Source organism: Zootoca vivipara, chromosome 5 (assembly GCF_965207765.1).
Source record: "Zootoca vivipara chromosome 5, rZooViv2.hap1.1, whole genome shotgun sequence".
NCBI classification, from domain to species: Eukaryota; Metazoa; Chordata; class Lepidosauria; order Squamata; family Lacertidae; genus Zootoca; species Zootoca vivipara.
Genome location: NC_142588.1, coordinates 96,941,368 through 96,953,286, shown reverse-complemented (window position 1 = coordinate 96,953,286; position 11,919 = coordinate 96,941,368). Strand labels below are relative to the sequence as shown.

Genomic DNA, 11,919 nt, shown 5'->3' with positions numbered 1-11,919 from the left:
TGAACATTTATATGAATATATAATTTATAGATAAAGTTATATAAATGTATTTACAATTTAAATTTATATATACATGTTCTGTTTCACCATTCTACACACGTTGCGCCCCTCCCCCTTCTGTGCTTTCCTAGAGAGGGTCAGACTGAATGACCCCCGGGGATCCCTTCCGGCTCCGCCGCACGGGGCGGGGCCGGCGTCCGCGTTGCCCGGCAACAGCGCGAGACTGCCGCGCGCCGGGCTCTTCCCCGTCAGCCGTCCGGCGAGCGGAAGTAGGCGGAGCTCGGCGACGTCCCATCCGGCGCGGCGGGGCTGAGGCGCTTCCGGCGGCCGGGGGCGCAGGCGGAGAGGCGAGGTGAGGCGAGGCGAGCCCCTCCCCCGGCCGGTCCCTCCGTCCGTCCGTCGCCGAAGGGGAGCGAGGAGGCGGAAGCGGAGGCCCAGCAGGGACGCGGCGGCGGCGCCTGCGCAGAGGGGACCCTGGCCGGCGTCGGGCGTCGCGTGGGAAGCGGCTGACACGTGGAGGCGCCTCGGTCCCCTCCGGGCGGAGGCCGCAGGTGGGTGTCCCGGGGCGGCGCAGGGGGGGGGGGGCGAAGAGGGGAAGGGAGCCGGGCGGGGAGGAGAAGGCCGGGCGTCTCCTGGGGTCTCGGGTGCCGCCTCCGTCCTGGCCGGGGGGCTCCTGCTCTGGTCGTGGGGGGCCCAGGACTCCCCTCCCGGGGGCGGCCTTCTCCCTCCCCACCTGGGATCCATCCCACCCCAAGCCCGGCACGTGGCGCCAGTTTGGGACCTGAGTTCGGATGCCGCCGCTTCCTTCCCTCGCTCCTCGGAGCGCCGCCTTGATCGCTGCCTTCCGAAGCACCCGGAGAAGTTCGTTGGGCGAGCAGGAAGGGAGCGCGGCACGGAGCACGTGGGGAAGGGGCTTGGCTCTTGGCCCCACCGTGGGTCAGAGCAGGCGAGGAAATAGAGGTCGGAAGGTGGCTGCGTCTTCCAAATGCCTGGCAACTCCAAACGGATCCTCCCCTGTCCTCACATTCAAGGGCAGCAGGCCAGCAGCTGAGCGTGTGGTTTCCTTAGGCGATTGCAGCTTTGCGCAGGTGGCAGGAAAAAGGAACAGTAGAAAGATGGAGAACTGGGGAGGGGGACTGTCGGAGAGCCTCTCCTGCACAGAGGATTTTTGAGGGGATGTTTGCCGAGACCTTTTGCCCTGCCCCAGTGTGTTTGCCCCCTGGGGCTTTCCCAGAGAGGGCACGGAAGGATATACAACATCGCACAACTTAGCTGGCACAGATCTGCTTCTTTCCCTAGATCTTGCCATGTTGGGAACTCGTAGATCGTAATATGCAGAGTGTCCAGAATGAAATCCCAATTAAACTGCATGATGGTGAGATGTGGGAGCATCAGTGCCTAAAAGCATCTGGGGGGAGAGCCCAGAGTTGTTGCTGCTCAGCCCCTTGAAGGGCTGGCATGGAGAGGGGAACTGTGGTGGCCCTTCAGTCACGGCCAGAGGGCAGCTCCCACCATCCCTAGCCATTGACCACCTGGCTGGGAGTTGGGAATCCAGCCCCACCTCTGAGTGACATATTTCTCCCCCCCCTTGGCTTCAGGGGGAAGGGCGGTAGCTCAGTGGCAGAGTCCCTCCCTGCTCAAGGTGTGAAGGGCGCCAGGCTCCCTGGTATGAAAATCCACCTATCCCAGAGGTAGGCGAACCAAGGTAGAAGGCTGTTTTCTGCCCTAGAAGGTTTGAGACAAACACGTCTTCTCTTCTTGTGTTTAGATTGGCAGCTGGGGAACCTAGCAGGTCTCCCCAGAGAGGGTCGTCCACAACCCGGGTGCCACCAGAGGTTGGCACTGCTGATGAAGAGGGCAGTTCCAGAACCAAGGTGGGCACTGAACAGGTTCATCCAGGAACACTTGTGCCTGGGCTGCCTCAACAGGCTTGATCGCCTTGAACTAAAGCTGCCCGTTTGGCACCAGACGGCCGGAATTCACTGAGGTCCATCCAGAGCAATTCTGACTAGGATCCTTCCTGTGGTTTCAGGAAGTGCCCCTTCCCTTAGGGAGGTATTTTCTGCTCCCACCATCCACAAGAGCCAAGGGCACCCATGGCCAGCCCCAAAGGATTCTGTAGCCAGGCTGTGTAAGAACCTTGAGCAGAATCTGTGGTCTTGGTCAACGTGTGTTTGAGCTGCTTTATTTGCAGAGTGTTTGCAGTGGGTCGCAAAGGGGAAAGGTCCAGTGCTCAGGCCCCAGTGGCAGCATCCCCAGGCAGAGCTGGGAAAAGGCTCTCTGGCTGAAATCCTAGAGAGCTGCTGCCAGTCAGTGTAGGCAGTACTGAGCTAGATTGTCAATGTAGCTGCCTGTGTTGATTTGCAAGAGATTTCAGAACTTTGTTGTTGTTTAGTCGTTTAGTCGTGTCCGACTCTTCGTGACCCCATGGACCATAGCACGCCAGGCACTCCTGTCTTGCACTGCCTCCCGCAGTTTGGTCAAACTCATGTTCGTAGCTTCGAGAACACTGTCCAACCATCTCGTCCTCTGTTGTCCCCTTCTCCTAGTGCCCTCAATCTTTCCCAACATCAGGGTCTTTTCCAAGGATTCTTCTCTTCTCATGAGGTGGCCAAAGTATTGGAGCCTCAGCTTCACGATCTGTCCTTCCAGTGAGCACTCAGGGCTGATTTCCTTCAGAATGGAGAGGTTTGATCTTCTTGCAGTCCATGGGACTCTCAAGAGTCTCCTCCAGCACCATAATTCAAAAGCATCAATTCTTCGGCGATCAGCCTTCTTTATGGTCCAGCCAAACTCCCTGGAGATTTTCCTCATTATGGGATTTAAATTTACAAGGAATGGCAAAAACCAGAGGGAGGGATGACATACTGGGAGCAGGGGTATTCCATTAGGCTCTGTGAGAACTTCCCCCCTGTTGCTAAAAGACCTGCTAGTTCTCAGGGTGGGGGTCAAGTTATTAAATAACTTCTGAAGCCGATCAAAGTTTACTGGATTTCTGTGACTCACAAGCGCTAAGTGCTGCTTGGCCTTGAGTTGAACCTGCCCAGGAATAACCAGGGCTAAAGTGCGGGCTGAGTGCAAAAATTTGCATTGCCTTCCTGCGGAGCATTCACAGCACTGGACCGCAAGCGGCTTTCTTTTTAAAAAGGACCAGGCAGATTCGTGGAAGAGGAGGCACGCCTGGCCTAGTGTACGCTGTGATGTGATGCAATGCCTGCCTGACATCGTTGTGGGGGAAGAGGACATGGCAACAGATCTGCATAAGAACTTCTGAGGGCACCTGCTTGCTGGAGTTGGATCTGGGGCAGGATGGACTCCTGGGTCTGTCCAGCAAGGCGGCTGTTGCACAGGTCGGCAAGGCAAGCACTGGTGCGCCTGTGGGTCACGTGGCTAGCAGATGGTGCAGAGGACATTTCCGTGCTTCCCTGGTGTGTAAGTAGAAAGGGGCATTATGCTGTAGTTATAATTTGCATGGGAAAACATGGCGAGGACACACTGTTAGGTTTTGCAGGCCTGCGGGGGCTGTCGAGTCAACCCTTCCAGCGGCAAGCAAAGAGGGTCTCCTTCACACATGAGCAATTCCATCCTTGGATGTGTCATTGTGCGGGAAAAGGTCCAGTCGAAATCCGTGTATTTTCTCTCTCTGTGTGCCAGTTAGAAGTGAGCACTGCCAAGTCCAATGAGGACTTACTCCCAAGTGTCTGTTGGACTGCAGCCGTAACGCTTGACCAATGGATCACGGATCTGGGCACCAGCAGTTCCTGGGATTGTCACAATCTTTGCTTTTCAATCCAGCTCGGTCAACCAAATGCGGCATGCTTTTCTCTACAGAAAATAATATTTATGCAAAGAATCTACTTTTTACGAATGTAAATACCATTTTGGTTTTGTGCTTGCGAGATACAATGGTCTTCCTTAAGCCTCAACTCTGAAACAAAAGCCTGCATTATACCAGAAAGCCCAAGATGGGAAGTGATAACATGGGCATTGAGAGGAGGGCTTTGTTGAACCGATCTGGTATGCTTGCAAGATTTCCAGGTATTGACTGGACAGTGATGTCATGCGTATTGTACCAGGTTTCTTAGTGGAGTAAAGTGTGAAGCTTTGTTTGCTGTTCAGCAACTGAGCCATTCTAGCAGCAGCAGAAGCACCGTCGTTTCTTGGGCAGAGGGTGGGGGGCTTGTCTGTGCCAAGGCAAGGCAGAGAGTCAGGGATTGTAAAGTTGGACGGGGGTGGGGGTGGGATGGGGGCTGGGAGCCCAGGCTGGGAGCAGCAGTAGCAGCACCTGCAATTGGACTAACCAGGCTCCAGTTGGAGGAGTCCAAGGCGCTGGGAGGTCACCTGCCCCAGGCATGAATGGCTTTGCACCTTCTGTCCACAGGCGCCTCTTGCAAAGGGCCTTGGAATTAATATTTGTTGGCAGGTACAAATAGTAACTTTCCAAAGATGTGCTTGGGTGGAAATTCAGTAGTCTCTTTGTATATGCCGTGTTTCTCCAAAAATAAGACACTGTCTTATATTTATTTTTCCTCGAAAACAACAACAACACTATGGCTTATTTTCAGGGGGTGTCTTTTTTATTAAGTATGGTACAGTTTAACCCAGGCACCCCCAAACTTCGGCCCTCCAGATGTTTTGGACTACAATTCCCATCATCCCTGACCACTGGTCCTGTTAGCTAGGGATCATGGGAGTTGTAGGCCAAAAATCTGGAGGGCCGCAGTTTGGGGATACCTGGTTTAACCTACAAAGTTAAACTGCCTATCACTATGTCTTATTTTCGGGGTATGGCTTATATTCCTTGAATGCTTAAAAATCCTGCTATGGCTTATTTTATGGCTACGTATTATTTTAGGAGAAACAGGGTACTGTACAGGCTCAAATATGCTTGTTCTGGGAATAAGCTTTCATGCGCATGCACACTTCTTCAGATACACTGAATCAGAAGTCACCAGACCCTTATATATAATGGGAGGGTGGGGTGGGTGGGTTTTTTCTCCCACTATAAATAAGTGTCTGGTGACTTCTGATTCAGTGTATCTGAAGAAGTGTGCATACATACGAAAGAAAGCTTATACCAAGAACAAGGTGCTACTGGACATTTTTTTATTTTTATGTATATTTCGACCGCATCAGACCAACACAGCTACCTACCGGAATCTGTACAGGATCAATATTTGACATTTCAGGCAAAACAGAAATCCCAAATAGCAGCACCCGGAGGCATCAGTTGGGTGATCTGCTTAACCTGGAAAGGTCCATCATCCTTTCCCCTCATTCCCTGCGCTCTCAGTATCACGAGGCCTCCTGACGGCCTGGGCAGATGCCTGCTCAGGTGGCCATGCGTCTTCCCAGGGAGTTTGTCCCCGTGCCTTCCAGCACTCTGGGTGGAGCTGGAGCCGTTGGTTCCTCCTGAGGCGTTCTTGTCTGAGAAGAACTGCAGGAAGAATAACAGAACAGAAAATCCAGGCCATATTTCAACTCATCCCCAAACTGTTCTAGTTGTTTGGCTGGCTGACTGCCGTAGCAGAAAAGGTGCCTATGGAGTTAATCCAGGCCGGAACTCTTGGTGCTCTGCTTTTTGTGTTATAATAACCCACTTGGTGTGTCATCCAGCGAAGGTGAATGAGGGGAGATTCAAAAGGGCAGACTCATTCATGCATAGGACCTGCAAGATCACCTGGATCACCTGGGGAGAGTCTGCTTGCAGTACTGCACCCCACGAAAGGTCACAGGGTGGTGACCCCAAAATGGGCATTTTGTTCTATTGCCCCCTTTCCTCCCTCTGCCCCGTTGCTTCAAGTGCCTTGTAGAGACAGCTCTTTCCACCCCAGGCCCTGTTTTTATCTGTAGGAATTCCCTGAATTCCTGGTTGCACAATCTCTTGACTGGTTTTGTGTTGTCTTTTTGTATTATTGGTGGTGCCTCCTCCTGTATACCCCTTGTTTGAATGTTGAATGTGTGTCCTTGGCTTCTGGCTGGTTGTGGTGGGAGATGCAGCGCTGGATCAGTTGGACCACCCTGCGCCTGACCCACAAGCCAGACTCTTCTTTCTTCATGTGCTTGTATCACATCCCTCTTTATGTGACTCTCCATAACAGTGAGGTCTAGCAACATTGCGAATTCTAGAGATATTACAAAGGGCGAGCCTGGAATCCTCGCAGCTCTCTTCTTTCTCCTAAAGTCACGAATCCAGGCCTTCAGTTCAAGTTCCTCGCTGCCGTTGACTCTTGGTTCTCCAGCACTGACCGTGCGGGGCCTTCAGATTTATTCCACAGAGCAAATGATAACCGACAGTCGGGCTGACTTCATCTGCAAAGTGTTGGCGCCCCTTTCACCATTTTTGCGTCCTGCATTGTGTGTTTACTCCGGTTCCGAGCACAAAGCTGCCCATTGTGTGAGCGAGGAAGGGTTTGGTCGGCTGCATAATATCCTCAGTGCTTTTGGCGATGGAGATAACATCGGAGCGAATGTGCCTTGTGCCTGGGCCGGGGGCTTGGCCCCTCGCGGGCCATTAGGGCACTTTGAATAGAGGGGGCTGCGCCGTCCGTCCGTCTGGGGGCCGCCGACACGTCCTCCAACACAGCCCCAGACCGCCTTGCAATTGTTGTGGGGGGGATGTTTGTCTTTTTTCTTTTTCCAAACAACTCTCCAGGGCGAGGGGTGCCAAAAGCTCTCTTGATAAGGCAGCCGAAGCTGCCCTCTGGATACTTTCTAATTTAAGGGTTGAGACAAAATAGTTCATTGGCGGGGCTTCCCTTGTAGATAGGGGGCTGGCTGTTAAGAAGGGCTTCACGCAAGCCCCACTGATAAAAGCAGCAGCAGCAGCAGCAGCAGCAGCAGCAGCAGCAGCAGGAGGAGGACCTTGGGCAGCTGCTGCTCCAGGGAGGCCAGTCCTGCCTGCTCTTGCCACCTCTTGCCTCCCTCTGGCCGGATGCTTCCCAAGAGAGAAAGGGCCCTGCTGGTGGCAGGAGAGGCAGCCAGGTGTGTCTTGTGTCTTCTAGACCCAGAAGCAGCAGGAAGCGTACGAGCGAACTGGGGGGCTGCAGTGAAGGGGTGTGTGTGTGTTCTTGCTTCAGCCTGAAGGTCTCATGAGGTTTCTCCAGCCGTGTTGTGCCTACGTAGTGCCTGGCTGTTGCCCAACAGCGGCTCCTAGCTTGCTGAGGTCCAAGAGATGGTGGGGTTGTCTTCGTTTTGGGGGGCTGGACTTACAGGGAAGCTGTGCTTTCATTTCTCCCCCATAGCCTTCCAAGTTCACCATTTCAAAAGTTTAAGAATACTCAGCGGTGAAGCCATGCTGCCTATGATGCAAGTGGGACGTTCTTTCCAGAGGGGATTGAAGTATTATTAATTTCTCTCCTTTCTCTACCAGATGGTGATGATGATGATTTTAAACTTCCTCGTTGCTTTCTCACTTGTGCTGTGCTGGGAGCTTGTCGGTTCTCTTACCTTTGAGTGGATCTGGGGAAATGGCATTCTCTGTTACGGGACTGGCAAAGAGACGCTGCCTCATGGAGTTCCCCTTTTCCCTGCGCCCGCCTTCATTCCATTCCTCCTTTTCTGTTTCCCATCCAACAGTCAGCCAGAAATCTGTGACTTGGCTGTTGGCTGTTTGGGGGCGTTCTTAAAAATACCTTTTTTCCCTTTTGCAAACCTTGGGGTTCTCCTACACCCACTGGGGCATCTTGCCATTCTAGATTCATAAGGATCAATTGGCACTTACGCCGGAGGAGGATGTTGTGCTGTTGGCCTCGTGTGGCCTGAGGTGGGAGCCTCTGTGTGTTATTAAGCGCTTTGTCTTCCCTTTTTCCGGTTCTCCCCTTTTTAAGGGTCAGGTGAACTCATATTCTTCGTTCTCTGTTCCGTTAACGCTCTTGTTCCTGAATCTTCCTGACAGCCTTTGCAAAGAGCTGTGCTGGCTGGGGCTGGCGGAGCTGCAGCCAGAGCATCTCTGGCCGGGGGCACCAGGCGGGTAAAGGCTGCTTGGGGAATTCTCCGTCCTCCATGCAGTGGAGCTGCTGCTCTCTGGCTGGCTTTGGGGGTGACCTCTGCAGGGTGCCGAGTGAGACACAACAGGCTCTGACGTCTCCTCGGAGTGCTGCTGCTGCTGCTCCCTCCTCCTGTCATTTGTGTGGTTGCAGCACTGGTGGCTGTTGCCCTCCTGGAGCGACTGGCATCCGCGTGAGATGCCGGCTGCTCTTGGGCTCACGATGCCCCTTTGCTCCAGAAGCCTTTCCTCCTCTTTCGCCCAGCCAGTGTTAGAAATGAGCCAGGCGGCAGGCACGGCTTCTGACTGGCACAGGTCCATGTGCTGCGCCCAGGTGGAGGTCTCTGGATGCCCGGTTGGCGACTGGGGAAGGGCAGAGGTCACCTGGAGAGGGAGCTGAGACATTTCCCTTGAAGCTTGGAATGGTTGTATTCTGGATGGTTTGGCTTGATGTTTTAATGTGCTTTAAACCGCTTTGAGATTTCTTCTTTAAAATAAAAAGTGCTATAGAATTGAAATGATTTAATAATAATAACTCCATCACAGCAGCCTGGGTTTAAGATCATTTGGGGATTAGATGATATATCTGAGTTTCTAGCCCCGCTCCTAGGTCCCGTGGCCTCACCTCAGCGGTGCTGGCTGTTTGCAGAAGAGTTGGTGGCTGGACACTTGGCAGTCGGGCGGGAGGGAGGGAGTCCGGTTGGGAGTCCATGCCCCTCTGGACGCCTTGCTTTCATTCTCTTGAATAACGTCTGAGGGTGGGGATGTTCAAAGAGCTGCGGGCAACTTGTGAACGGAAATGGAGATGTTCGCCTGCCAGCCCCATCAGCAGTTTTGCCTCTGCAGATGTACTCAATGAGGTTTTCCCAGGAAGGCCTAGCTGGGCACGCCAAGATACCCAGGGTTGATTCTGGTGCTCTTCTCTGAGCCGGGTGCCCCAGCCATGCCTGGCTGCAAACTTTGATGTCGCTCTTGATTCATTGAGGCACATGGAGCCTTTGATTTGCAGAGCGAAGGGAGGGACATTTGCCTTGGCCTGGGTGTTTGAGCCCAAAGAGCGGCATCTCACGCATCCTGTGCAAAAAACCCTTTCATAAATTTAGGGCAGTCAGAAGGATTTATAGAGCTATCTCTCCTCCCCTCCCTACTTAAAGTTGAGCTATTTAATCTGGTGGGGAGAGAGGACCGTGTGACCCTTTGATTCCCGTGCAAATGCCTGCTTACAAGATGACTTCCCTTTCAAAAGGCAAAAATCCATGTTGACTATAGAACATGACACACCCACTCTTTTATAACATCACCTGGAAAGAAACTCTTCATTGTTTTGAAGCTAACAGTTAAAGTCTTTCTTCAAGGGGCCGGCACCTTGGGTCACTTCAGAACACTCAGCCATAGGTAAGTGAGCACAGGAAGCCAGTTATTTCCCATGGAGGCATTTTTTGCTGTTTAGATAAGCTTGTGGACGCTCTGGCAGGTTTCATTCTGAAAACTGTTGTCTTTCGCAGGAGAGGAAGTTGTAGTCTAAAACGGAGGTATGGGTGGCCTCAGGCCTGTTCAGCATTTTGGACATATTCTGAGCTTTTTGTGGTGCAGCAGAAAGCGGTTATCCCAGGGATTTCTGAGCACCGATGGTGGCTGGTCTGATATATTCGTAAGATAGAAATTCAGCATGAAAGCATCTCTCTCTCTCTCTCTCTCTTTCTCCCCCCTGCCCCCTGCTTGCATATGTGGAGCCCAGCTGAGCTCTTGAGATGTTTCCAGAGGAGGGAGGGAGAACAGGGATTGGGCTGAGTGTCTCTCAGGGCAGTCTCAAGATCTTTATTATTTATAAAGCACCTGAGATTAGGAGGCCCTTTACAAAAAATTAAAATACAGCAGGCCCTGCCTGCAGGTTCCTCATTCCCCTCTGACCGGGAGCAGCTTTCTGCTCTTCTGGAAGTGTTGTGCTACTTAGAGTTAGCTGGTTAGTTATGGGAATGCATAGTTAAACTCTGGAATTCACTCCCCCAGGACCAGCAACTCAGGCGGCCCGAAAAAAGCTTTGGCAAATGAATGGAGGATACGGCTGAGTGAGGCTTCCAGCCCTGGTGGCTCCCTAGTCAGGGGGCAGAGGGCTCTTGGGCTCAGTTCCGCCTGCAGGCTTCGCCCACGGTTAGAACAGGATGCTGGCCTAGGTGGGCCACGGGCTTGATCCAGCCCGAGGGCTCTTCAGATGTTCTTGCGAAGATTGCTCATGCAGTGGGGGTGCAGAGCTAGGCAACGTTTATGGACAGACGTGAAAATAATTCAAGAGGTTATAGGAAACGTTTGCCACAGGTGGAAATATTAAATGAGGTGTTGATGGGGAATTTGCTATGTGAGCTGGAATGACAAGAAACAGGAGAAGTCCTGTGAAACCCTCAGCTGAAGAACTAATGCAGGCATCCCCAAACTGCGGCCCTCCAGATGTTTTGGCCTACAACTCCCATGATCCCTAGCTAACAAGACCAGTGGTTGGGGAAGATGGGAATTGTAGTCCAAAACATCTGGAGGGCCGAAGTTTGGGGATGCCTGAACTAATGTATTAAGATGTGGAGAGTCAGGGTTCTGCTGCATTGGCAGGGTGGTCAAGGCATGTGCGGGTCAAGAAGGAATATCCTGGCTACTCTTGTGTAACTGCAGCTCTGGGTGAGTTGGAGCAGGAGGAGGCATAGGTCTCTTGGAGAGAAGGAGAGTTTGCTTTGCCTTGTTGGAAACATCGCTGGCTAATATTTCACCTCGATAGATAGATAAAGATATATAGATATATTTGAAGAAATGCTTGTAAGTATCATGAGCAAAGCATTACAGGAACACACACAATTCAAGGTATGCTTAAGAGTTTCATGCTAAAATTCTGCTGCATCTGTTCTATTGGGATTTAGCTATAAACCTACCGTTCTCCTGCCATGGTTTTTCTTCTGGGTTGGGGCTGCTCTTGGCAGCTGACATTGAAACAGACTTGTGCACAGAGCTTTCCAGAGTGTGTCTTGCGACACATTAGTGTGTTGGCTGCAGTGTGTCGCACGAGCGCTCTCCGCGCTCCTCCCGGGTCTGGAAAGGGGTTAGTTTAACCTCTGGTTTGCTTGTAAAACTGAATTACTGTGTCGTGGAATGATTCATGTCTGAAAAGTGTGCCCCCAACGTGAAAAGTTTGGGAAGCTGTGCTTGTGCTCAGTGTGCGTCCTTTGGTCTGGGGGAGTCCTTGGAGAAAGTGCCGGCAGTGGCAACATGATTCTTAAAGACTTCTTTCCCCCTTTCTTTCTCAGCGCAGGTCCGCTGGTGTCTGATCCCGTCACGCTGAACATGGAGAATGAGGAAAAGCTGGTCAACAAAGGCGAGGAAGATGAGATGGTAATTGGCATTATGGTTTTGTTGCTTCCTTTTAAAACAGGGAGCGGAGGCTTTCCTAGCTTTCTGGAGTCCTCCTTGTGAGGCTTCTCCGTCTGCAAGCCCAGGACCACGGAGGATAGAAGGGCTTTTCTCCCTTGACTGAGAAGATGCCAGGAGACCCTGCACAGAAGACTGGCTGCCAAGCTGTGGGGTAGTGGTTAAGAGCGGTAGACTCGTAATCTGGTGAACCAGGTTTGATTCCCGGCTCCTCCACATGCAGCTGCTGGGTGACCTTGGGCTAGTCACACTTCTCTGAAGTCTCTCAGCCTCACTCACCTCACAGAGTGTTTGTTGTGGGGGAGGAAGGGAAAGGAGAATGTTAGCCGCTTTGAGACTCCTTAAGGCGAGTGAAAGGCGGGATATCAAGTCCAAACCCCTCCTCTTCTTCTTCTTCTTCTTCTTCTTCCCATCCCCACGGGCTGCCCTCGAGGGTCTGGGGCATGGCGCCGCAGGGTTGTATCCCCTGCCCCTCCCTCCATGGACACAAGCCTCTTTTCACCATAGACAACTTTAGCCTGCTT

General features: G+C 52.4%; 1 protein-coding gene across 4 annotated transcripts in view; it reads left to right on the top strand.

Annotated features, from left to right (window-relative positions):
- Window positions 1–308: 308 nt before the first annotated feature.
- Window positions 309–11,919, top strand: part of ATP13A3 (ATPase 13A3) — a 48,825-nt gene continuing 37,214 nt past the window's right edge. Inside the window, exons 1-2 of one of the 4 annotated variants that reach the window (XM_088669366.1) lie at window positions 309–551; window positions 11,275–11,359. In XM_088669366.1, the coding sequence (XP_088525492.1) occupies window positions 11,312–11,359 (48 nt within the window). In that variant the 5' untranslated portion in view covers window positions 309–551; window positions 11,275–11,311. Of the gene's footprint in view, window positions 552–3,298; window positions 3,433–11,274; window positions 11,360–11,919 lie in introns of those variants that run through there. The other 3 variants (XM_088669367.1, XM_035132984.3, XM_035132990.3) reach the window with 3 other exon arrangements.